Genomic DNA, 26,094 nt, shown 5'->3' with positions numbered 1-26,094 from the left:
CACGTGCCACTAGCTAAATGTGCTAAGCTGAAGCCTTCATGTCAACATTGAATTAATCGTGACATGTAGTTGTAGTAATGACCCTGTCATTTGTGTTGTGATACGCAAAGGTATAAAGCTGTTCTGTTACAGGAAGAAGGCATTCCACTCTTGGAAACATTACATCGAGATACATACTTAGCTCTTTAGATTCGTCGAGTTTAGCCAATTATCATTTCTGTCTTTCATTATTAATTAGATCTAAAAACAAGTAACATGAATCATTACGATTCCCGACTTTGTCTTCTGGCCTCTTCGGCCATGGAAACTATTGACCACAGTGGTCATGACGCAGACGGTGAGACATTTGCACTATTCACTTTTATCACATCAGGATAATAATTCATTGGTGTTGTTTTAATTCAAAGTATATTTCAACTACCCGTTCTGTTCATCAAACACCACTCAGCTTTAATAACATTTGCAAAAAATTGAATATTGTTTCATAACTGATTTCTTTTCTTATTCCAGCTGAAGGTACCTCGTCAGGCTATGACTCAAGCGACTACTCCTCTGATGAAGGCGTGAGCACGACCTCAAAATCAAGATCGTTCAGCCAATCCAGTTCCAACCCATCACAAGGCCGCTCTCACCCCTCACAGTCCTCCGGTCGGGGAGACGTCATGATGCTTAGAAGCACAGGGGACTTACAGGACAGCCTCTCCCTCATCCTCAACATGCCAGATATGTGTGACGTCACCTTTCTCGTTGGGAAGGAGAAGGCTCCTGTTCATGGAGTCAAAGCCATAATGGCTACACGAAGCAGGTAAGATATTCTCGAAAACAATCAAATCCATTACAAAGGTCAGGATAATAATAAGTGCATGTTTAAGTAGAGCCTGTTTGGCTCTTATACTCTGTGAATGTACTCAACATGAGAACAATATTTGGACCATTTACTAGTTGTGTATGACTATCGTCTTTAATTTGTTTCTTTCTTTTCTCTAGGTACCTATATCAGCTTTTGCTTCAACATCAGAAACACTCCTCCTTGGAACGATCAAAGACCAAAAAGATCAAAGACTCAGCCTTTGCACAGAAACTCACCATCAGCATTCCTGACTACCAGATTGGAGACTCTCGGGCGTTCCTCAAATTCGTCCACTCAGGGAAAGCTAACATCGATTTTAACAATGTGGTTGGTAAGTACTATCTTTATTTGTTTAAATGGGATATTCATTTCAACACAAACATATCCCCATACCACTAATCTTGATGACACATGAGCGAAACACAGACAATTATCCATAATATGAACTTCACCCTTTTGGTGATATTTTATCAAACACATTACAATACGTCCTCGGCTCTTTCAGGATTACTCTGTGCATCTGTGGAATTTGGATTCTCCGACCTACAAACGGCCTGTATGCAGTTTGTCCAGAGATGTCAAAATCAGGGACATGGTCCAGCCCTTCTGGATTTAGCCTGGACCTACCAAAACAAACGACCAGCACAGAAGCTCGTCTGTCAGGTATGTAACATACTCTCCTTCAGGTTCTCTTGGCCATGATCTCACTTGGGCCACACGCATTCTAAAATTAATTGATTTCGTTGGGAAACATTCAAGGACCCAAATGATTCTTAATGTGATTGATAAATTTTGACTGCAAAAAAAACTTCGAATATTACATGATTAAATACTCTCTACTGCGGTTCTAATTTTTGCAAATTTACTCTTTTCCAGCTGTCAGGTGTAACCAGATGAAAAGATCAACCGAACTTACAAGAAGGTTCCAAACAGTAGGATCAATATCCACACTATACTCACAGTTCCCCAACAAGAGGATGAACCAACAGCAGCAAGCCTGTTGTCCAAGACGACGAAGACGACGCCAAGAAGAAGACATCAGTCACTGTCGCTCAGTCCCATAACGTTTAGAGCGTCACAAGGTTGGGGTTGACGAAGACGAAGATAAAGTCATCAAGACACTCTCTGTGTGAAGACGATAGCATTGTCAGACATGATGCTTGACTTGCACATTGTACGTTGTTGTTTGTGTGAAGGAACAAAGCATACCGACACGTACTTAACAGTGTCATTGTACTAATGTTACTTGTCAGTGTCAGTGTGCTTGTGTGTAAACATCGCGACACAAGTTATGCATTACTATGTTCATTAAACAATATTGGCAGAAAATATGAACCTGTTTAAGTTTAACATTTTCACCTTGCTCGCAAGGTGACCGTTCATGTTGTAACAATGAAACAGATACAATGCCTGCAAGAACGTGTATTATCATATAATAGATTACACTGAGCATTCCTGGAACTGCGATTTTATCTGAATTGCGATTTTGCCAGAAAATAAAATAGTTCAACAATACAAAATATGTTTCCGTTCATTTTCAACGTTGACAGGTGTGGCCTAGAGCGCCGCATTTCTTAATGCACACTTGCGTCCTTTAGATGGCCAAGAATCCTATGGTTGTTGGTTTGAAACTAGATCCACTCTGATTATGATTCTCAGTTTGCCAGCAATAAACCCTGCACATCGGTTTCACCAAAGTTGCGCACCATTATCGGCTTTCCTCCCACATTTACATGATATACTGCATATTAAACTTATAAATAAAGAACATGTTGGTGCCAATTGTACCTGCGCGCAAAGAGCTTCCTTCATCAAAAGAACTTGAACACGCATGTTAATGTCATTAGCTCATTTGTATATAATTAGGTGTGATGTATGTCTCACATGTAAATTGCAATGAACTTTGATATTTCACCCGTTCGAATGAGACAATACAACACATAAGATTTTTTGTGAGCGTGCATGTAACCATAATTAGAAACTGTGGAAAGTTAAAGCCTTCATTAGGCTTGATGTTAATGCTTAGTTAAGAGTAGTTGAAACAAAGTTATTTCTTGAAATCCAACTGGATTGGCAAACAAGCCCATGTCTTATGTTGATGCCAATCCATTACAAGCTATACAGCATGGGATATAAGTGCAGAAGCAGTGAGCGCAAAGGTTCTAGTTGTATGTTGCAAGTTTGTTTCTCAAACTGCCTTGATTGCCAGTCAATTCAAACGCAAACATGTACCACTTGACTAGCCTGTCTACAACATCTATCAGCAACCGTACAATCACACATTCCGTTATGATTAAACAAATACACATCGCTGAGTATATCATCTATAGCCAAGCCCTCTACTCAACAAATCGTTGCGCCTCCGCTCAGTTTCAAATCATGCGGTCATGTGTCACGAGTAATCCCGAGTACAATAAAGTTCAGTTTAGCAAACTCTTTGCCTGAAGAGTGACACGGTGAATTGACTTTGGCTAACACAAATTGTAAGGAAACAGCAGGGTGTCATATACACACACCAGAAAAAAAACCGCTCTCTTTCAACATTTGACACTCTAACTTTGTGTTGTCACACTTGCAATTGGGAAAATTGAAACAAAAAACTATCAGTTATGTTTATACACAATTCAATAACAGAACTATTTTAGTTCAATTATATATCAATAAGGAAATTACAATGACTGTCTTCAGTCAGTGGAAACTATAACGCTAAACATGTATATTTCAAGTGCAAGTAAGTTTCACATATTTATACAGATAGATAGTGTATAATTCCACCAACATTCTGTAACTACATCTACATCACGGGCATCTAAAAGTTCCACTCATATCAAATCTAACTTGTGTACAAATGGATGCTTTATAACAAGATACCAATTAACACCGGCAAATGAACACGGATATCGTAAATCCTTAAATAATCAAACACCTGAAACACATTATCATCCTAATTATATTATGTCGATGTTTTGACAACAAACGACATTAACGTAGAACACTTACTAGATTGGTCACGTGATGTCATCTCATTCACAAGTGCAGCACGTGCCACTAGCTAAATGTGCTAAGCTGAAGCCTTCATGTCAACATTGAATTAATCGTGACATGTAGTTGTAATAATGACCCTGTAATTTGTGTTGTGATACGCAAAGGTATAAAGCTGTTCTGTTACAGGAAGAAGGCATTCCACTCTTGGAAACATTACATCGAGATACATACTTAGCTCTTTAGATTCGTCGAGTTTAGCCAAATATCATTTCTGTCTTTCATTATTATTTAGATCTAAAAACAAGTAACATGAATCATTACGATTCCCGACTTTGTCTTCTGGCCTCTTCGGCCATGGAAACTATTGACCACAGTGGTCATGACGCAGACGGTGAGACATTTGCACTATTCACTTTTATCACATCAGGATAATAATTCATTGGTGTTGTTTTTATTCAAAGTATATTTCAACTACCCGTTCTGTTCATCAAACACCACTCAGCTTTAATAACATTTGCAACAAATTGAATATTGTTTCATAACTGATTTCTTTTCTTATTCCAGCTGAAGGTACCTCGTCAGGCTATGACTCAAGCGACTACTCCTCTGATGAAGGCGTGAGCACGACCTCAAAATCAAGATCGTTCAGCCAATCCAGTTCCAACCCATCACAAGGCCGCTCTCACCCCTCACAGTCCTCCGGTCGGGGAGACGTCATGATGCTTAGAAGCACAGGGGACTTACAGGACAGCCTCTCCCTCATCCTCAACATGCCAGATATGTGTGACGTCACCTTTCTCGTTGGGAAGGAGAAGGCTCCTGTTCATGGAGTCAAAGCCATAATGGCTACACGAAGCAGGTAAGATATTCTCGAAAACAATCAAATCCATTACAAAGGTCAGGACAATAATAAGTGCATGTTTAAGTAGAGCCTGTTTGGCTCTTATACTCTGTGAATGTACTCAACATGAGAACAATATTTGGACCATTTACTAGTTGTGTATGACTATCGTCTTTAATTTGTTTCTTTCTTTTCTCTAGGTACCTATATCAGCTTTTGCTTCAACATCAGAAACACTCCTCCTTGGAACGATCAAAGACCAAAAAGATCAAAGACTCAGCCTTTGCACAGAAACTCACCATCAGCATTCCTGACTACCAGATTGGAGACTTTCGGGCGTTCCTCAAATTCGTCCACTCAGGGAAAGCTAACATCGATTTTAACAATGTGGTTGGTAAGTACTATCTTTATTTGTTTAAATGGGATATTCATTTCAACACAAAAATATCCCCATACCACTAATCTTGATGACACATGAGCGAAACACAGACAATTATCCATAATATGAACTTCACCCTTTTGATGATATTTTATCAAACAAATTACAATACGTCCTCGGCTCTTTCAGGATTACTCTGTGCATCTGTGGAATTTGGATTCTCCGACTTACAAACGGCCTGTATGCAGTTTGTCCAGAGATGTCAAAATCAGGGACATGGTCCAGCCCTTCTGGATTTAGCCTGGACCTACCAAAACAAACGACCAGCACAGAAGCTCGTCTGTCAGGTATGTAACATACTCTCCTTCAGGTTCTCTTGGCCATGATCTCACTTGGGCCACACGCATTCTAAAATTAATTGATTTCGTTGGGAAACATTTCAAGGACCCAAATGATTCTTAATGTGATTGATAAATTTTGACTGCAAAAAAAAACTTCGAATATTACATGATTAAATACTCTCTACTGCGGTTCTAATTTTTGCAAATTTACTCTCTTCCAGCTGTCAGGTGTAACCAGATGAAAAGATCAACCGAACTTACAAGAAGGTTCCAAACAGTAGGATCAATATCCACACTATACTCACAGTTCCCCAACAAGAGGATGAACCAACAGCAGCAAGCCTGTTGTCCAAGACGACGAAGACGACGCCAAGAAGAAGACATCAGTCACTGTCGCTCAGTCCCATAACGTTTAGAGCGTCACAAGGTTGGGGTTGACGAAGACGAAGATAAAGTCATCAAGACACTCTCTGTGTGAAGACGATAGCATTGTCAGACATGATGCTTGACTTGCACATTGTACGTTGTTGTTTGTGTGAAGGAACAAAGCATACCGACACGTACTTAACAGTGTCATTGTACTAATGTTACTTGTCAGTGTCAGTGTGCTTGTGTGTAAACATCGCGACACAAGTTATGCATTACTATGTTCATTAAACAATATTGGCAGAAAATATGAACCTGTTTAAGTTTAACATTTTCACCTTGCTCGCAAGGTGACCGTTCATGTTGTAACAATGAAACAGATACAATGCCTGCAAGAACGTGTATTATCATATAATAGATTACACTGAGCATTCCTGGAACTGCGATTTTATCTGAATTGCGATTTTGCCAGAAAATAAAATAGTTCAACAATACAAAATATGTTTCCGTTCATTTTCAACGTTGACAGGTGTGGCCTAGAGCGCCGCATTTCTTAATGCACACTTGCGTCCTTTAGATGGCCAAGAATCCTATGGTTGTTGGTTTGAAACTAGATCCACTCTGATTATGATTCTCAGTTTGCCAGCAATAAACCCTGCACATCGGTTTCACCAAAGTTGCGCACCATTATCGGCTTTCCTCCCACATTTACATGATATACTGCATATTAAACTTATAAATAAAGAACATGTTGGTGCCAATTGTACCTGCGCGCAAAGAGCTTCCTTCATCAAAAGAACTTGAACACGCATGTTAATGTCATTAGCTCATTTGTATATAATTAGGTGTGATGTATGTCTCACATGTAAATTGCAATGAACTTTGATATTTCACCCGTTCGAATGAGACAATACAACACATAAGATTTTTTGTGAGCGTGCATGTAACCATAATTAGAAACTGTGGAAAGTTAAAGCCTTCATTAGGCTTGATGTTAATGCTTAGTTAAGAGTAGTTGAAACAAAGTTATTTCTTGAAATCCAACTGGATTGGCAAACAAGCCCATGTCTTATGTTGATGCCAATCCATTACAAGCTATACAGCATGGGATATAAGTGCAGAAGCAGTGAGCGCAAAGGTTCTAGTTGTATGTTGCAAGTTTGTTTCTCAAACTGCCTTGATTGCCAGTCAATTCAAACGCAAACATGTACCACTTGACTAGCCTGTCTACAACATCTATCAGCAACCGTACAATCACACATTCCGTTATGATTAAACAAATACACATCGCTGAGTATATCATCTATAGCCAAGCCCTCTACTCAACAAATCGTTGCGCCTCCGCTCAGTTTCAAATCATGCGGTCATGTGTCACGAGTAATCCCGAGTACAATAAAGTTCAGTTTAGCAAACTCTTTGCCTGAAGAGTGACACGGTGAATTGACTTTGGCTAACACAAATTGTAAGGAAACAGCAGGGTGTCATATACACACACCAGAAAAAAAACCGCTCTCTTTCAACATTTGACACTCTAACTTTGTGTTGTCACACTTGCAATTGGGAAAATTGAAACAAAAAACTATCAGTTATGTTTATACACAATTCAATAACAGAACTATTTTAGTTCAATTATATATCAATAAGGAAATTACAATGACTGTCTTCAGTCAGTGGAAACTATAACGCTAAACATGTATATTTCAAGTGCAAGTAAGTTTCACATATTTATACAGATAGATAGTGTATAATTCCACCAACATTCTGTAACTACATCTACATCACGGGCATCTAAAAGTTCCACTCATATCAAATCTAACTTGTGTACAAATGGATGCTTTATAACAAGATACCAATTAACACCGGCAAATGAACACGGATATCGTAAATCCTTAAATAATCAAACACCTGAAACACATTATCATCCTAATTATATTATGTCGATGTTTTGACAACAAACGACATTACCGTAGAACACTTACTAGATTGGTCACGTGATGTCATCTCATTCACAAGTGCAGCACGTGCCACTAGCTAAATGTGCTAAGCTGAAGCCTTCATGTCAACATTGAATTAATCGTGACATGTAGTTGTAATAATGACCCTGTAATTTGTGTTGTGATACGCAAAGGTATAAAGCTGTTCTGTTACAGGAAGAAGGCATTCCACTCTTGGAAACATTACATCGAGATACATACTTAGCTCTTTAGATTCGTCGAGTTTAGCCAAATATCATTTCTGTCTTTCATTATTATTTAGATCTAAAAACAAGTAACATGAATCATTACGATTCCCGACTTTGTCTTCTGGCCTCTTCGGCCATGGAAACTATTGACCACAGTGGTCATGACGCAGACGGTGAGACATTTGCACTATTCACTTTTATCACATCAGGATAATAATTCATTGGTGTTGTTTTTATTCAAAGTATATTTCAACTACCCGTTCTGTTCATCAAACACCACTCAGCTTTAATAACATTTGCAACAAATTGAATATTGTTTCATAACTGATTTCTTTTCTTATTCCAGCTGAAGGTACCTCGTCAGGCTATGACTCAAGCGACTACTCCTCTGATGAAGGCGTGAGCACGACCTCAAAATCAAGATCGTTCAGCCAATCCAGTTCCAACCCATCACAAGGCCGCTCTCACCCCTCACAGTCCTCCGGTCGGGGAGACGTCATGATGCTTAGAAGCACAGGGGACTTACAGGACAGCCTCTCCCTCATCCTCAACATGCCAGATATGTGTGACGTCACCTTTCTCGTTGGGAAGGAGAAGGCTCCTGTTCATGGAGTCAAAGCCATAATGGCTACACGAAGCAGGTAAGATATTCTCGAAAACAATCAAATCCATTACAAAGGTCAGGACAATAATAAGTGCATGTTTAAGTAGAGCCTGTTTGGCTCTTATACTCTGTGAATGTACTCAACATGAGAACAATATTTGGACCATTTACTAGTTGTGTATGACTATCGTCTTTAATTTGTTTCTTTCTTTTCTCTAGGTACCTATATCAGCTTTTGCTTCAACATCAGAAACACTCCTCCTTGGAACGATCAAAGACCAAAAAGATCAAAGACTCAGCCTTTGCACAGAAACTCACCATCAGCATTCCTGACTACCAGATTGGAGACTTTCGGGCGTTCCTCAAATTCGTCCACTCAGGGAAAGCTAACATCGATTTTAACAATGTGGTTGGTAAGTACTATCTTTATTTGTTTAAATGGGATATTCATTTCAACACAAAAATATCCCCATACCACTAATCTTGATGACACATGAGCGAAACACAGACAATTATCCATAATATGAACTTCACCCTTTTGATGATATTTTATCAAACAAATTACAATACGTCCTCGGCTCTTTCAGGATTACTCTGTGCATCTGTGGAATTTGGATTCTCCGACTTACAAACGGCCTGTATGCAGTTTGTCCAGAGATGTCAAAATCAGGGACATGGTCCAGCCCTTCTGGATTTAGCCTGGACCTACCAAAACAAACGACCAGCACAGAAGCTCGTCTGTCAGGTATGTAACATACTCTCCTTCAGGTTCTCTTGGCCATGATCTCACTTGGGCCACACGCATTCTAAAATTAATTGATTTCGTTGGGAAACATTTCAAGGACCCAAATGATTCTTAATGTGATTGATAAATTTTGACTGCAAAAAAAACTTCGAATATTACATGATTAAATACTCTCTACTGCGGTTCTAATTTTTGCAAATTTACTCTCTTCCAGCTGTCAGGTGTAACCAGATGAAAAGATCAACCGAACTTACAAGAAGGTTCCAAACAGTAGGATCAATATCCACACTATACTCACAGTTCCCCAACAAGAGGATGAACCAACAGCAGCAAGCCTGTTGTCAAAGACGACGAAGACGACGCCAAGAAGAAGACATCAGTCACTGTCGCTCAGTCCCATAACGTTTAGAGCGTCACAAGGTTGGGGTTGACGAAGACGAAGATAAAGTCATCAAGACACTCTCTGTGTGAAGACGATAGCATTGTCAGACATGATGCTTGACTTGCACATTGTACGTTGTTGTTTGTGTGAAGGAACAAAGCATACCGACACGTACTTAACAGTGTCATTGTACTAATGTTACTTGTCAGTGTCAGTGTGCTTGTGTGTAAACATCGCGACACAAGTTATGCATTACTATGTTCATTAAACAATATTGGCAGAAAATATGAACCTGTTTAAGTTTAACATTTTCACCTTGCTCGCAAGGTGACCGTTCATGTTGTAACAATGAATCAGATACAATGCCTGCAAGAACGTGTATTATCATATAATAGATTACACTGAGCATTCCTGGAACTGCGATTTTATCTGAATTGCGATTTTGCCAGAAAATAAAATAGTTCAACAATACAAAATATGTTTCCGTTCATTTTCAACGTTGACAGGTGTGGCCTAGAGCGCCGCATTTCTTAATGCACACTTGCGTCCTTTAGATGGCCAAGAATCCTATGGTTGTTGGTTTGAAACTAGATCCACTCTGATTATGATTCTCAGTTTGCCAGCAATAAACCCTGCACATCGGTTTCACCAAAGTTGCGCACCATTATCGGCTTTCCTCCCACATTTACATGATATACTGCATATTAAACTTATAAATAAAGAACATGTTGGTGCCAATTGTACCTGCGCGCAAAGAGCTTCCTTCATCAAAAGAACTTGAACACGCATGTTAATGTCATTAGCTCATTTGTATATAATTAGGTGTGATGTATGTCTCACATGTAAATTGCAATGAACTTTGATATTTCACCCGTTCGAATGAGACAATACAACACATAAGATTTTTTGTGAGCGTGCATGTAACCATAATTAGAAACTGTGGAAAGTTAAAGCCTTCATTAGGCTTGATGTTAATGCTTAGTTAAGAGTAGTTGAAACAAAGTTATTTCTTGAAATCCAACTGGATTGGCAAACAAGCCCATGTCTTATGTTGATGCCAATCCATTACAAGCTATACAGCATGGGATATAAGTGCAGAAGCAGTGAGCGCAAAGGTTCTAGTTGTATGTTGCAAGTTTGTTTCTCAAACTGCCTTGATTGCCAGTCAATTCAAACGCAAACATGTACCACTTGACTAGCCTGTCTACAACATCTATCAGCAACCGTACAATCACACATTCCGTTATGATTAAACAAATACACATCGCTGAGTATATCATCTATAGCCAAGCCCTCTACTCAACAAATCGTTGCGCCTCCGCTCAGTTTCAAATCATGCGGTCATGTGTCACGAGTAATCCCGAGTACAATAAAGTTCAGTTTAGCAAACTCTTTGCCTGAAGAGTGACACGGTGAATTGACTTTGGCTAACACAAATTGTAAGGAAACAGCAGGGTGTCATATACACACACCAGAAAAAAAACCGCTCTCTTTCAACATTTGACACTCTAACTTTGTGTTGTCACACTTGCAATTGGGAAAATTGAAACAAAAACTATCAGTTATGTTTATACACAATTCAATAACAGTGCTATTTTAGTTCAATTATATATCAATAAGGAAATTACAATGACTGTCTTCAGTCAGTGGAAACTATAACGCTAAACATGTATATTTCAAGTGCAAGTAAGTTTCACATATTTATACAGATAGATAGTGTATAATTCCACCAACATTCTGTAACTACATCTACATCACGGGCATCTAAAAGTTCCACTCATATCAAATCTAACTTGTGTACAAATGGATGCTTTATAACAAGATACCAATTAACACCGGCAAATGAACACGGATATCGTAAATCCTTAAATAATCAAACACCTGAAACACATTATCATCCTAATTATATTATGTCGATGTTTTGACAACAAACGACATTAACGTAGAACACTTACTAGATTGGTCACGTGATGTCATCTCATTCACAAGTGCAGCACGTGCCACTAGCTAAATGTGCTAAGCTGAAGCCTTCATGTCAACATTGAATTAATCGTGACATGTAGTTGTAATAATGACCCTGTAATTTGTGTTGTGATACGCAAAGGTATAAAGCTGTTCTGTTACAGGAAGAAGGCATTCCACTCTTGGAAACATTACATCGAGATACATACTTAGCTCTTTAGATTCGTCGAGTTTAGCCAAATATCATTTCTGTCTTTCATTATTATTTAGATCTAAAAACAAGTAACATGAATCATTACGATTCCCGACTTTGTCTTCTGGCCTCTTCGGCCATGGAAACTATTGACCACAGTGGTCATGACGCAGACGGTGAGACATTTGCACTATTCACTTTTATCACATCAGGATAATAATTCATTGGTGTTGTTTTTATTCAAAGTATATTTCAACTACCCGTTCTGTTCATCAAACACCACTCAGCTTTAATAACATTTGCAACAAATTGAATATTGTTTCATAACTGATTTCTTTTCTTATTCCAGCTGAAGGTACCTCGTCAGGCTATGACTCAAGCGACTACTCCTCTGATGAAGGCGTGAGCACGACCTCAAAATCAAGATCGTTCAGCCAATCCAGTTCCAACCCATCACAAGGCCGCTCTCACCCCTCACAGTCCTCCGGTCGGGGAGACGTCATGATGCTTAGAAGCACAGGGGACTTACAGGACAGCCTCTCCCTCATCCTCAACATGCCAGATATGTGTGACGTCACCTTTCTCGTTGGGAAGGAGAAGGCTCCTGTTCATGGAGTCAAAGCCATAATGGCTACACGAAGCAGGTAAGATATTCTCGAAAACAATCAAATCCATTACAAAGGTCAGGACAATAATAAGTGCATGTTTAAGTAGAGCCTGTTTGGCTCTTATACTCTGTGAATGTACTCAACATGAGAACAATATTTGGACCATTTACTAGTTGTGTATGACTATCGTCTTTAATTTGTTTCTTTCTTTTCTCTAGGTACCTATATCAGCTTTTGCTTCAACATCAGAAACACTCCTCCTTTGAACGATCAAAGACCAAAAAGATCAAAGACTCAGCCTTTGCACAGAAACTCACCATCAGCATTCCTGACTACCAGATTGGAGACTTTCGGGCGTTCCTCAAATTCGTCCACTCAGGGAAAGCTAACATCGATTTTAACAATGTGGTTGGTAAGTACTATCTTTATTTGTTTAAATGGGATATTCATTTCAACACAAAAATATCCCCATACCACTTATCTTGATGACACATGAGCGAAACACAGACAATTATCCATAATATGAACTTCACCCTTTTGATGATATTTTATCAAACACATTACAATACGTCCTCGGCTCTTTCAGGATTACTCTGTGCATCTGTGGAATTTGGATTCTCCGACCTACAAACGGCCTGTATGCAGTTTGTCCAGAGATGTCAAAATCAGGGACATGGTCCAGCCCTTCTGGATTTAGCCTGGACCTACCAAAACAAACGACCAGCACAGAAGCTCGTCTGTCAGGTATGTAACATACTCTCCTTCAGGTTCTCTTGGCCATGATCTCACTTGGGCCACACGCATTCTAAAATTAATTGATTTCGTTGGGAAACATTTCAAGGACCCAAATGATTCTTAATGTGATTGATAAATTTTGACTGCAAAAAAAACTTCGAATATTACATGATTAAATACTCTCTACTGCGGTTCTAATTTTTGCAAATTTACTCTCTTCCAGCTGTCAGGTGTAACCAGATGAAAAGATCAACCGAACTTACAAGAAGGTTCCAAACAGTAGGATCAATATCCACACTATACTCACAGTTCCCCAACAAGAGGATGAACCAACAGCAGCAAGCCTGTTGTCCAAGACGACGAAGACGACGCCAAGAAGAAGACATCAGTCACTGTCGCTCAGTCCCATAACGTTTAGAGCGCCACAAGGTTGGGGTTGACGAAGACGAAGATAAAGTCATCAAGACACTCTCTGTGTGAAGACGATAGCATTGTCAGACATGATGCTTGACTTGCACATTGTACGTTGTTGTTTGTGTGAAGGAACAAAGCATACCGACACGTGCTTAACAGTGTCATTGTACTAATGTTACTTGTCAGTGTCAGTGTGCTTGTGTGTAAACATCGCGACACAAGTTATGCATTACTATGTTCATTAAACAATATTGGCAGAAAATATGAACCTGTTTAAGTTTAACATTTTCACCTTGCTCGCAAGGTGACCGTTCAAGTTGTAACAATGAAACAGATACAATACCTGCAAGAACGTGTATTATCATATAATAGATTACACTGAGCATTCCTGGAACTGCGATTTTATCTGAATTGCGATTTTGCCAGAAAATAAAATAGTTCAAATATACAAAATATGTTTCCGTTCATTTTCAACGTTGACAGGTGTGGCCTAGAGCGCCGCATTTCTTAATGCACACTTGCGTCCTTTAGATGGTCAAGAATCCTATGGTTGTTGGTTTGAAACTAGATCCACTCTGATTATGATTCTCAGTTTGCCAGCAATAAACCCTGCACATCGGTTTCACCAAAGTTGTGCACCATTATCGGCTTTCCTCCCACATTTACATGATATACTGCATATTAAACTTATAAATAAAGAACATGTTGGTGCCAATTGTACCTGCGCGCAAAGAGCTTCCTTCATCAAAAGAACTTGAACACGCATGTTAATGTCATTAGCTCATTTGTATATAATTAGGTGTGATGTATGTCTCACATGTAAATTGCAATGAACTTTGATATTTCACCCGTTCGAATGAGACAATACAACACATAAGATTTTTTGTGAGCGTGCATGTAACCATAATTAGAAACTGTGGAAAGTTAAAGCCTTCATTAGGCTGGATGTTAATGCTTAGTTAAGAGTAGTTGAAACAAAGTTATTTCTTGAAATCCAACTGGATTGGCAAACAAGCCCATGTCTTATGTTGATGCCAATCCATTACAAGCTATACAGCATGGGATATAAGTGCAGAAGCAGTGAGCGCAAAGGTTCTAGTTATATGTTGCAAGTTTGTTTCTCAAACTGCCTTGATTGCCAGTCAATTCAAACGCAAACATGTACCACTTGACTAGCCTGTCTACAACATCTATCAGCAACCGTACAATCACACATTCCGTTATGATTAAACAAATACACATCGCTGAGTATATCATCTATAGCCAAGCCCTCTACTCAACAAATCGTTGCGCCTCCGCTCAGTTTCAAATCATGCGGTCATGTGTCACGAGTAATCCCGAGTACAATAAAGTTCAGTTTAGCAAACTCTTTGCCTGAAGAGTGACACGGTGAATTGACTTTGGCTAACACAAATTGTAAGGAAACAGCGGGGTGTCATATACACACACCAGAAAAAAAACACTCTCTTTCAACATTTGACACTCTAACTTTGTGTTGTCACACTTGCAATTGGGAAAATTGAAACAAAAAACTATCAGTTATGTTTATACACAATTCAATAACAGAACTATTTTAGTTCAATTATATATCAATAAGGAAATTACAATGACTGTCTTCAGTCAGTGGAAACTATAACGCTAAACATGTATATTTCAAGTGCAAGTAAGTTTCACATATTTATACAGATAGATAGTGTATAATTCCACCAACATTCTGTAACTACATCTACATCACGGGCATCTAAAAGTTCCACTCATATCAAATCTAACTTGTGTACAAATGGATGCTTTATAACAAGATACCAATTAACACCGGCAAATGAACACGGATATCGTAAATCCTTAAATAATCAAACACCTGAAACACATTATCATCCTAATTATATTATGTCGATGTTTTGACAACAAACGACATTACCGTAGAACACTTACTAGATTGGTCACGTGATGTCATCTCATTCACAAGTGCAGCACGTGCCACTAGCTAAATGTGCTAAGCTGAAGCCTTCATGTCAACATTGAATTAATCGTGACATGTAGTTGTAATAATGACCCTGTAATTTGTGTTGTGATACGCAAAGGTATAAAGCTGTTCTGTTACAGGAAGAAGGCATTCCACTCTTGGAAACATTACATCGAGATACATACTTAGCTCTTTAGATTCGTCGAGTTTAGCCAAATATCATTTCTGTCTTTCATTATTATTTAGATCTAAAAACAAGTAACATGAATCATTACGATTCCCGACTTTGTCTTCTGGCCTCTTCGGCCATGGAAACTATTGACCACAGTGGTCATGACGCAGACGGTGAGACATTTGCACTATTCACTTTTATCACATCAGGATAATAATTCATTGGTGTTGTTTTTATTCAAAGTATATTTCAACTACCCGTTCTGTTCATCAAACACCACTCAGCTTTAATAACATTTGCAACAAATTGAATATTGTTTCATAACTGATTTCTTTTCTTATTCCAGCTGAAGGTACCTCGTCAGGCTATGACTCAAGCGACTACTCCTCTGATGAAGGCGTGAGCACGACCTCAAAATCAAGATCGTTCAGCCAATCCAGTTCCAACCCATCACAAGGCCGCTCTCACCCCTCACAGTCCTCCGGTCGGGGAGACGTCATGATGCTTAGAAGCACAGGGGACTTACAGGACAGCCTCTCCCTCATCCTCAACATGCCAGATATGTGTGACGTCACCTTTCTCGTTGGGAAGGAGAAGGCTCCTGTTCATGGAGTCAAAGCCATAATGGCTACACGAAGCAGGTAAGATATTCTCGAAAACAATCAAATCCATTACAAAGGTCAGGACAATAATAAGTGCATGTTTAAGTAGAGCCTGTTTGGCTCTTATACTCTGTGAATGTACTCAACATGAGAACAATATTTGGACCATTTACTAGTTGTGTATGACTATCGTCTTTAATTTGTTTCTTTCTTTTCTCTAGGTACCTATATCAGCTTTTGCTTCAACATCAGAAACACTCCTCCTTGGAACGATCAAAGACCAAAAAGATCAAAGACTCAGCCTTTGCACAGAAACTCACCATCAGCATTCCTGACTACCAGATTGGAGACTTTCGGGCGTTCCTCAAATTCGTCCACTCAGGGAAAGCTAACATCGATTTTAACAATGTGGTTGGTAAGTACTATCTTTATTTGTTTAAATGGGATATTCATTTCAACACAAAAATATCCCCATACCACTAATCTTGATGACACATGAGCGAAACACAGACAATTATCCATAATATGAACTTCACCCTTTTGATGATATTTTATCAAACACATTACAATACGTCCTCGGCTCTTTCAGGATTACTCTGTGCATCTGTGGAATTTGGATTCTCCGACCTACAAACGGCCTGTATGCAGTTTGTCCAGAGATGTCAAAATCAGGGACATGGTCCAGCCCTTCTGGATTTAGCCTGGACCTACCAAAACAAACGACCAGCACAGAAGCTCGTCTGTCAGGTATGTAACATACTCTCCTTCAGGTTCTCTTGGCCATGATCTCACTTGGGCCACACGCATTCTAAAATATAATTGATTTCGTTGGGAAACATTTCAAGGACCCAAATGATTCTTAATGTGATTGATAAATTTTGACTGCAAAAAAAACTTCGAATATTACATGATTAAATACTCTCTACTGCGGTTCTAATTTTTGCAAATTTACTCTCTTCCAGCTGTCAGGTGTAACCAGATGAAAAGATCAACCGAACTTACAAGAAGGTTCCAAACAGTAGGATCAATATCCACACTATACTCACAGTTCCCCAACAAGAGGATGAACCAACAGCAGCAAGCCTGTTGTCCAAGACGACGAAGACGACGCCAAGAAGAAGACATCAGTCACTGTCGCTCAGTCCCATAACGTTTAGAGCGCCACAAGGTTGGGGTTGACGAAGACGAAGATAAAGTCATCAAGACACTCTCTGTGTGAAGACGATAGCATTGTCAGACATGATGCTTGACTTGCACATTGTACGTTGTTGTTTGTGTGAAGGAACAAAGCATACCGACACGTGCTTAACAGTGTCATTGTACTAATGTTACTTGTCAGTGTCAGTGTGCTTGTGTGTAAACATCGCGACACAAGTTATGCATTACTATGTTCATTAAACAATATTGGCAGAAAATATGAACCTGTTTAAGTTTAACATTTTCACCTTGCTCGCAAGGTGACCGTTCAAGTTGTAACAATGAAACAGATACAATACCTGCAAGAACGTGTATTATCATATAATAGATTACACTGAGCATTCCTGGAACTGCGATTTTATCTGAATTGCGATTTTGCCAGAAAATAAAATAGTTCAAATATACAAAATATGTTTCCGTTCATTTTCAACGTTGACAGGTGTGGCCTAGAGCGCCGCATTTCTTAATGCACACTTGCGTCCTTTAGATGGTCAAGAATCCTATGGTTGTTGGTTTGAAACTAGATCCACTCTGATTATGATTCTCAGTTTGCCAGCAATAAACCCTGCACATCGGTTTCACCAAAGTTGTGCACCATTATCGGCTTTCCTCCCACATTTACATGATATACTGCATATTAAACTTATAAATAAAGAACATGTTGGTGCCAATTGTACCTGCGCGCAAAGAGCTTCCTTCATCAAAAGAACTTGAACACGCATGTTAATGTCATTAGCTCATTTGTATATAATTAGGTGTGATGTATGTCTCACATGTAAATTGCAATGAACTTTGATATTTCACCCGTTCGAATGAGACAATACAACACATAAGATTTTTTGTGAGCGTGCATGTAACCATAATTAGAAACTGTGGAAAGTTAAAGCCTTCATTAGGCTGGATGTTAATGCTTAGTTAAGAGTAGTTGAAACAAAGTTATTTCTTGAAATCCAACTGGATTGGCAAACAAGCCCATGTCTTATGTTGATGCCAATCCATTACAAGCTATACAGCATGGGATATAAGTGCAGAAGCAGTGAGCGCAAAGGTTCTAGTTATATGTTGCAAGTTTGTTTCTCAAACTGCCTTGATTGCCAGTCAATTCAAACGCAAACATGTACCACTTGACTAGCCTGTCTACAACATCTATCAGCAACCGTACAATCACACATTCCGTTATGATTAAACAAATACACATCGCTGAGTATATCATCTATAGCCAAGCCCTCTACTCAACAAATCGTTGCGCCTCCGCTCAGTTTCAAATCATGCGGTCATGTGTCACGAGTAATCCCGAGTACAATAAAGTTCAGTTTAGCAAACTCTTTGCCTGAAGAGTGACACGGTGAATTGACTTTGGCTAACACAAATTGTAAGGAAACAGCGGGGTGTCATATACACACACCAGAAAAAAAACACTCTCTTTCAACATTTGACACTCTAACTTTGTGTTGTCACACTTGCAATTGGGAAAATTGAAACAAAAAACTATCAGTTATGTTTATACACAATTCAATAACAGAACTATTTTAGTTCAATTATATATCAATAAGGAAATTACAATGACTGTCTTCAGTCAGTGGAAACTATAACGCTAAACATGTATATTTCAAGTGCAAGTAAGTTTCACATATTTATACAGATAGATAGTGTATAATTCCACCAACATTCTGTAACTACATCTACATCACGGGCATCTAAAAGTTCCACTCATATCAAATCTAACTTGTGTACAAATGGATGCTTTATAACAAGATACCAATTAACACCGGCAAATGAACACGGATATCGTAAATCCTTAAATAATCAAACACCTGAAACACATTATCATCCTAATTATATTATGTCGATGTTTTGACAACAAACGACATTACCGTAGAACACTTACTAGATTGGTCACGTGATGTCATCTCATTCACAAGTGCAGCACGTGCCACTAGCTAAATGTGCTAAGCTGAAGCCTTCATGTCAACATTGAATTAATCGTGACATGTAGTTGTAATAATGACCCTGTAATTTGTGTTGTGATACGCAAAGGTATAAAGCTGTTCTGTTACAGGAAGAAGGCATTCCACTCTTGGAAACATTACATCGAGATACATACTTAGCTCTTTAGATTCGTCGAGTTTAGCCAAATATCATTTCTGTCTTTCATTATTATTTAGATCTAAAAACAAGTAACATGAATCATTACGATTCCCGACTTTGTCTTCTGGCCTCTTCGGCCATGGAAACTATTGACCACAGTGGTCATGACGCAGACGGTGAGACATTTGCACTATTCACTTTTATCACATCAGGATAATAATTCATTGGTGTTGTTTTTATTCAAAGTATATTTCAACTACCCGTTCTGTTCATCAAACACCACTCAGCTTTAATAACATTTGCAACAAATTGAATATTGTTTCATAACTGATTTCTTTTCTTATTCCAGCTGAAGGTACCTCGTCAGGCTATGACTCAAGCGACTACTCCTCTGATGAAGGCGTGAGCACGACCTCAAAATCAAGATCGTTCAGCCAATCCAGTTCCAACCCATCACAAGGCCGCTCTCACCCCTCACAGTCCTCCGGTCGGGGAGACGTCATGATGCTTAGAAGCACAGGGGACTTACAGGACAGCCTCTCCCTCATCCTCAACATGCCAGATATGTGTGACGTCACCTTTCTCGTTGGGAAGGAGAAGGCTCCTGTTCATGGAGTCAAAGCCATAATGGCTACACGAAGCAGGTAAGATATTCTCGAAAACAATCAAATCCATTACAAAGGTCAGGACAATAATAAGTGCATGTTTAAGTAGAGCCTGTTTGGCTCTTATACTCTGTGAATGTACTCAACATGAGAACAATATTTGGACCATTTACTAGTTGTGTATGACTATCGTCTTTAATTTGTTTCTTTCTTTTCTCTAGGTACCTATATCAGCTTTTGCTTCAACATCAGAAACACTCCTCCTTGGAACGATCAAAGACCAAAAAGATCAAAGACTCAGCCTTTGCACAGAAACTCACCATCAGCATTCCTGACTACCAGATTGGAGACTTTCGGGCGTTCCTCAAATTCGTCCACTCAGGGAAAGCTAACATCGATTTTAACAATGTGGTTGGTAAGTACTATCTTTATTTGTTTAAATGGGATATTCATTTCAACACAAAAATATCCCCATACCACTAATCTTGATGACACATGAGCGAAACACAGACAATTATCCATAATATGAACTTCACCCTTTTGATGATATTTTATCAAACACATTACAATACGTCCTCGGCTCTTTCAGGATTACTCTGTGCATCTGTGGAATTTGGATTCTCCGACCTACAAACGGCCTGTATGCAGTTTGTCCAGAGATGTCAAAATCAGGGACATGGTCCAGCCCTTCTGGATTTAGCCTGGACCTACCAAAACAAACGACCAGCACAGAAGCTCGTCTGTCAGGTATGTAACATACTCTCCTTCAGGTTCTCTTGGCCATGATCTCACTTGGGCCACACGCATTCTAAAATATAATTGATTTCGTTGGGAAACATTTCAAGGACCCAAATGATTCTTAATGTGATTGATAAATTTTGACTGCAAAAAAAACTTCGAATATTACATGATTAAATACTCTCTACTGCGGTTCTAATTTTTGCAAATTTACTCTTTTTCCAGCTGTCAGGTGTAACCAGATGAAAAGATCAACCGAACTTACAAGAAGGTTCCAAACAGTAGGATCAATATCCACACTATACTCACAGTTCCCCAACAAGAGGATGAACCAACAGCAGCAAGCCTGTTGTCCAAGACGACGAAGACGACGCCAAGAAGAAGACATCAGTCACTGTCGCTCAGTCCCATAACGTTTAGAGCGTCACAAGGTTGGGGTTGACGAAGACGAAGATAAAGTCATCAAGACACTCTCTGTGTGAAGACGATAGCATTGTCAGACATGATGCTTGACTTGCACATTGTACGTTGTTGTTTATGTGAAGGAACAAAGCATACCGACACGTGCTTAACAGTGTCATTGTACTAATGTTACTTGTCAGTGTCAGTGTGCTTGTGTGTAAACATCGCGACACAAGTTATGCATTACTATGTTCATTAAACAATATTGGCAGAAAATATGAACCTGTTTAAGTTTAACATTTTCACCTTGCTCGCAAGGTGACCGTTCATGTTGTAACAATGAAACAGATACAATACCTGCAAGAACGTGTATTATCATATAATAGATTACACTGAGCATTCCAGGAACTGCGATTTTATCTGAATTGCGATTTTGCCAGAAAATAAAATAGTTCAACAATACAAAATATGTTTCCGTTCATTTTCAACGTTGACAGGTGTGGCCTAGAGCGCCGCATTTCTTAATGCACACTTGCGTCCTTTAGATGGCCAAGAATCCTATGGTTGTTGGTTTGAAACTAGATCCACTCTGATTATGATTCTCAGTTTGCCAGCAATAAACCCTGCACATCGGTTTCACCAAAGTTGTGCACCATTATCGGCTTTCCTCCCACATTTACATGATATACTGCATATTAAACTTATAAATAAAGAACATGTTGGTGCCAATTGTACCTGCGCGCAAAGAGCTTCCTTCATCAAAAGAACTTGAACACGCATGTTAATGTCATTAGCTCATTTGTATATAATTAGGTGTGATGTATGTCTCACATGTAAATTGCAATGAACTTTGATATTTCACCCGTTCGAATGAGACAATACAACACATAAGATTTTTTGTGAGCGTGCATGTAACCATAATTAGAAACTGTGGAAAGTTAAAGCCTTCATTAGGCTGGATGTTAATGCTTAGTTAAGAGTAGTTGAAACAAAGTTATTTCTTGAAATCCAACTGGATTGGCAAACAAGCCCATGTCTTATGTTGATGCCAATCCATTACAAGCTATACAGCATGGGATATAAGTGCAGAAGCAGTGAGCGCAAAGGTTCTAGTTATATGTTGCAAGTTTGTTTCTCAAACTGCCTTGATTGCCAGTCAATTCAAACGCAAACATGTACCACTTGACTAGCCTGTCTACAACATCTATCAGCAACCGTACAATCACACATTCCGTTATGATTAAACAAATACACATCGCTGAGTATATCATCTATAGCCAAGCCCTCTACTCAACAAATCGTTGCGCCTCCGCTCAGTTTCAAATCATGCGGTCATGTGTCACGAGTAATCCCGAGTACAATAAAGTTCAGTTTAGCAAACTCTTTGCCTGAAGAGTGACACGGTGAATTGACTTTGGCTGACACAAATTGTAAGGAAACAGCGGGGTGTCATATACACACACCAGAAAAAAAACACCCTCTTTCAACATTTGACACTCTAACTTTGTGTTGTCACCCTTGCACTTGGGAAAATTGAAACAAAAAACTATCAGTTATGTTTATACACAATTCAATAACAGAACTATGTTAGTTCAATTATATATCAATAAGGAAATCACAATGACTGTCTTCAGTCAGTGGAAACTATAACGCTAAACATGTATATTTCAAGTGCAAGTAATTTTCACATACTTATACAGATAGATAGTGTATAATTCCACCAACATTCTGTAACTACATCTACATCACGGGCATCTAAAAGTTCCACTCATATCAAATCTAACTTGTGTACAAATGGATGCTTTATAACAAGATACCAATTAACACCGGCAAATGAACACGGATATCGTAAATCCTTAAATAATCAAACACCTGAAACACATTATCATCCTAATTATATTATGTCTATGTTTTGACAACAAACGACATTAACGTAGAACACTTACTAGATTGGTCACGTGATGTCATCTCATTCACAAGTGCAGCACGTGCCACTAGCTAAATGTGCTAAGCTGAAGCCTTCATGTCAACATTGAATTAATCGTGACATGTAGTTGTAGTAATGACCCTGTCATTTGTGTTGTGATACGCAAAGGTATAAAGCTGTTCTGTTACAGGAAGAAGGCATTCCACTCTTGGAAACATTACATCGAGATACATACTTAGCTCTTTAGATTCGTCGAGTTTAGCCAAATATCATTTCTGTCTTTCATTATTTTTTAGATCTAAAAACAAGTAACATGAATCATTACGATTCCCGACTTTGTCTTCTGGCCTCTTCGGCCATGGAAACTATTGACCACAGTGGTCATGACGCAGACGGTGAGACATTTGCACTATTCACTTTTATCACATCAGGATAATAATTCATTGGTGTTGTTTTTATTCAAAGTATATTTCAACTACCCGTTCTGTTCATCAAACACCACTCAGCTTTAATAACATTTGCAACAAATTGAATATTGTTTCATAACTGATTTCTTTTCTTATTCCAGCTGAAGGTACCTCGTCAGGCTATGACTCAAGCGACTACTCCTCTGATGAAGGCGTGAGCACGACCTCAAAATCAAGATCGTTCAGCCAATCCAGTTCCAACCCATCACAAGGCCGCTCTCACCCCTCACAGTCCTCCGGTCGGGGAGACGTCATGATGCTTAGAAGCACAGGGGACTTACAGGACAGCCTCTCCCTCATCCTCAACATGCCAGATATGTGTGACGTCACCTTTCTCGTTGGGAAGGAGAAGGCTCCTGTTCATGGAGTCAAAGCCATAATGGCTACACGAAGCAGGTAAGATATTCTCGAAAACAATCAAATCCATTACAAAGGTCAGGACAATAATAAGTGCATGTTTAAGTAGAGCCTGTTTGGCTCTTATACTCTGTGAATGTACTCAACATGAGAACAATATTTGGACCATTTACTAGTTGTGTATGACTATCGTCTTTAATTTGTTTCTTTCTTTTCTCTAGGTACCTATATCAGCTTTTGCTTCAACATCAGAAACACTCCTCCTTGGAACGATCAAAGACCAAAAAGATCAAAGACTCAGCCTTTGCACAGAAACTCACCATCAGCATTCCTGACTACCAGATTGGAGACTTTCGGGCGTTCCTCAAATTCGTCCACTCAGGGAAAGCTAACATCGATTTTAACAATGTGGTTGGTAAGTACTATCTTTATTTGTTTAAATGGGATATTCATTTCAACACAAAAATATCCCCATACCACTAATCTTGATGACACATGAGCGAAACACAGACAATTATCCATAATATGAACTTCACCCTTTTGATGATATTTTATCAAACACATTACAATACGTCCTCGGCTCTTTCAGGATTACTCTGTGCATCTGTGGAATTTGGATTCTCCGACCTACAAACGGCCTGTATGCAGTTTGTCCAGAGATGTCAAAATCAGGGACATGGTCCAGCCCTTCTGGATTTAGCCTGGACCTACCAAAACAAACGACCAGCACAGAAGCTCGTCTGTCAGGTATGTAACATACTCTCCTTCAGGTTCTCTTGGCCATGATCTCACTTGGGCCACACGCATTCTAAAATTTAATTGATTTCGTTGGGAAACATTTCAAGGACCCAAATGATTCTTAATGTGATTGATAAATTTTGACTGCAAAAAAAACTTCGAATATTACATGATTAAATACTCTCTACTGCGGTTCTAATTTTTGCAAATTTACTCTTTTTCCAGCTGTCAGGTGTAACCAGATGAAAAGATCAACCGAACTTACAAGAAGGTTCCAAACAGTAGGATCAATATCCACACTATACTCACAGTTCCCCAACAAGAGGATGAACCAACAGCAGCAAGCCTGTTGTCCAAGACGACGAAGACGACGCCAAGAAGAAGACATCAGTCACTGTCGCTCAGTCCCATAACGTTTAGAGCGTCACAAGGTTGGGGTTGACGAAGACGAAGATAAAGTCATCAAGACACTCTCTGTGTGAAGACGATAGCATTGTCAGACATGATGCTTGACTTGCACATTGTACGTTGTTGTTTATGTGAAGGAACAAAGCATACCGACACGTGCTTAACAGTGTCATTGTACTAATGTTACTTGTCAGTGTCAGTGTGCTTGTGTGTAAACATCGCGACACAAGTTATGCATTACTATGTTCATTAAACAATATTGGCAGAAAATATGAACCTGTTTAAGTTTAACATTTTCACCTTGCTCGCAAGGTGACCGTTCATGTTGTAACAATGAAACAGATACAATACCTGCAAGAACGTGTATTATCATATAATAGATTACACTGAGCATTCCTGGAACTGCGATTTTATCTGAATTGCGATTTTGCCAGAAAATAAAATAGTTCAACAATACAAAATATGTTTCCGTTCATTTTCAACGTTGACAGGTGTGGCCTAGAGCGCCGCATTTCTTAATGCACACTTGCGTCCTTTAGACGGCCAAGAATCCTATGGTTGTTGGTTTGAAACTAGATCCACTCTGATTATGATTCTCAGTTTGCCAGCAATAAACCCTGCACATCGGTTTCACCAAAGTTGTGCACCATTATCGGCTTTCCTCCCACATTTACATGATATACTGCATATTAAACTTATAAATAAAGAACATGTTGGTGCCAATTGTACCTGCGCGCAAAGAGCTTCCTTCATCAAAAGAACTTGAACACGCATGTTAATGTCATTAGCTCATTTGTATATAATTAGGTGTGATGTATGTCTCACATGTAAATTGCAATGAAC

At 39.0% G+C, this 26,094-nt stretch overlaps 5 protein-coding genes across 5 annotated transcripts; all 5 read left to right on the top strand.

Annotated features, from left to right (window-relative positions):
* Window positions 1–300: 300 nt before the first annotated feature.
* LOC124120086 (serine-enriched protein-like) lies at window positions 301–1,914 on the top strand. Its single transcript, XM_048385950.1, has 5 exons — window positions 301–337; window positions 511–805; window positions 988–1,181; window positions 1,356–1,513; window positions 1,813–1,914. Exons 1-5 carry the CDS (start codon window positions 301–303, stop codon window positions 1,912–1,914), a joined length of 786 nt encoding a protein of 261 aa, XP_048241907.1.
* Window positions 1,915–4,189: 2,275 nt separating this feature from the next.
* LOC125374697 (serine-enriched protein-like) lies at window positions 4,190–5,805 on the top strand. The gene is made up of 5 exons (XM_048385949.1): window positions 4,190–4,226; window positions 4,400–4,694; window positions 4,877–5,070; window positions 5,245–5,402; window positions 5,704–5,805. Exons 1-5 carry the CDS (start codon window positions 4,190–4,192, stop codon window positions 5,803–5,805), a joined length of 786 nt encoding a protein of 261 aa, XP_048241906.1.
* Window positions 5,806–8,080: 2,275 nt separating this feature from the next.
* LOC125374696 (serine-enriched protein-like) lies at window positions 8,081–9,695 on the top strand. Its single transcript, XM_048385944.1, has 5 exons — window positions 8,081–8,117; window positions 8,291–8,585; window positions 8,768–8,961; window positions 9,136–9,293; window positions 9,594–9,695. The coding sequence occupies exons 1-5, from the start codon at window positions 8,081–8,083 to the stop codon at window positions 9,693–9,695; spliced, it is 786 nt and encodes a 261-aa protein (XP_048241901.1).
* A 2,274-nt stretch (window positions 9,696–11,969) lies between these two features.
* On the top strand, window positions 11,970–13,584 carry LOC125374695 (serine-enriched protein-like). The gene is made up of 5 exons (XM_048385943.1): window positions 11,970–12,006; window positions 12,180–12,474; window positions 12,657–12,850; window positions 13,025–13,182; window positions 13,483–13,584. The coding sequence occupies exons 1-5, from the start codon at window positions 11,970–11,972 to the stop codon at window positions 13,582–13,584; spliced, it is 786 nt and encodes a 261-aa protein (XP_048241900.1).
* Window positions 13,585–15,858: 2,274 nt separating this feature from the next.
* On the top strand, window positions 15,859–17,474 carry LOC125374694 (serine-enriched protein-like). Its single transcript, XM_048385942.1, has 5 exons — window positions 15,859–15,895; window positions 16,069–16,363; window positions 16,546–16,739; window positions 16,914–17,071; window positions 17,373–17,474. The coding sequence occupies exons 1-5, from the start codon at window positions 15,859–15,861 to the stop codon at window positions 17,472–17,474; spliced, it is 786 nt and encodes a 261-aa protein (XP_048241899.1).
* Window positions 17,475–26,094: the final 8,620 nt, after the last annotated feature.

The sequence above is a fragment of the Haliotis rufescens genome, unplaced genomic scaffold (assembly GCF_023055435.1).
Source record: "Haliotis rufescens isolate VD_foot unplaced genomic scaffold, xgHalRufe1.0.p SCAF_6, whole genome shotgun sequence".
Classification (NCBI taxonomy): domain Eukaryota; kingdom Metazoa; phylum Mollusca; class Gastropoda; order Lepetellida; family Haliotidae; genus Haliotis; species Haliotis rufescens.
Note: the sequence above shows the minus strand (reverse complement) of the source record. Positions and strands in the feature narration are given on the sequence as shown.

Bases quoted from the DNA above. Each gene is read 5' to 3' on its own strand.
- LOC125374696 (XM_048385944.1), top strand. From the start codon at position 8,081: ATGGAAACTATTGACCACAGTGGTCATGACGCAGACG. The intron at 8,118-8,290 runs GTGAGACATTTG...TTCTTATTCCAG, and splicing joins CAGTGGTCATGACGCAGACG to CTGAAGGTACCTCGTCAGGC. The intron at 8,586-8,767 runs GTAAGATATTCT...TCTTTTCTCTAG, and splicing joins ATAATGGCTACACGAAGCAG to GTACCTATATCAGCTTTTGC.
- LOC124120086 (XM_048385950.1), top strand. From the start codon at position 301: ATGGAAACTATTGACCACAGTGGTCATGACGCAGACG. The intron at 338-510 runs GTGAGACATTTG...TTCTTATTCCAG, and splicing joins CAGTGGTCATGACGCAGACG to CTGAAGGTACCTCGTCAGGC. The intron at 1,514-1,812 runs GTATGTAACATA...CTATACTCACAG, and splicing joins CACAGAAGCTCGTCTGTCAG to TTCCCCAACAAGAGGATGAA.
- LOC125374697 (XM_048385949.1), top strand. From the start codon at position 4,190: ATGGAAACTATTGACCACAGTGGTCATGACGCAGACG. The intron at 4,695-4,876 runs GTAAGATATTCT...TCTTTTCTCTAG, and splicing joins ATAATGGCTACACGAAGCAG to GTACCTATATCAGCTTTTGC. The intron at 5,403-5,703 runs GTATGTAACATA...CTATACTCACAG, and splicing joins CACAGAAGCTCGTCTGTCAG to TTCCCCAACAAGAGGATGAA.
- LOC125374695 (XM_048385943.1), top strand. From the start codon at position 11,970: ATGGAAACTATTGACCACAGTGGTCATGACGCAGACG. The intron at 12,475-12,656 runs GTAAGATATTCT...TCTTTTCTCTAG, and splicing joins ATAATGGCTACACGAAGCAG to GTACCTATATCAGCTTTTGC. The intron at 12,851-13,024 runs GTAAGTACTATC...CGGCTCTTTCAG, and splicing joins CGATTTTAACAATGTGGTTG to GATTACTCTGTGCATCTGTG.
- LOC125374694 (XM_048385942.1), top strand. From the start codon at position 15,859: ATGGAAACTATTGACCACAGTGGTCATGACGCAGACG. The intron at 15,896-16,068 runs GTGAGACATTTG...TTCTTATTCCAG, and splicing joins CAGTGGTCATGACGCAGACG to CTGAAGGTACCTCGTCAGGC. The intron at 17,072-17,372 runs GTATGTAACATA...CTATACTCACAG, and splicing joins CACAGAAGCTCGTCTGTCAG to TTCCCCAACAAGAGGATGAA.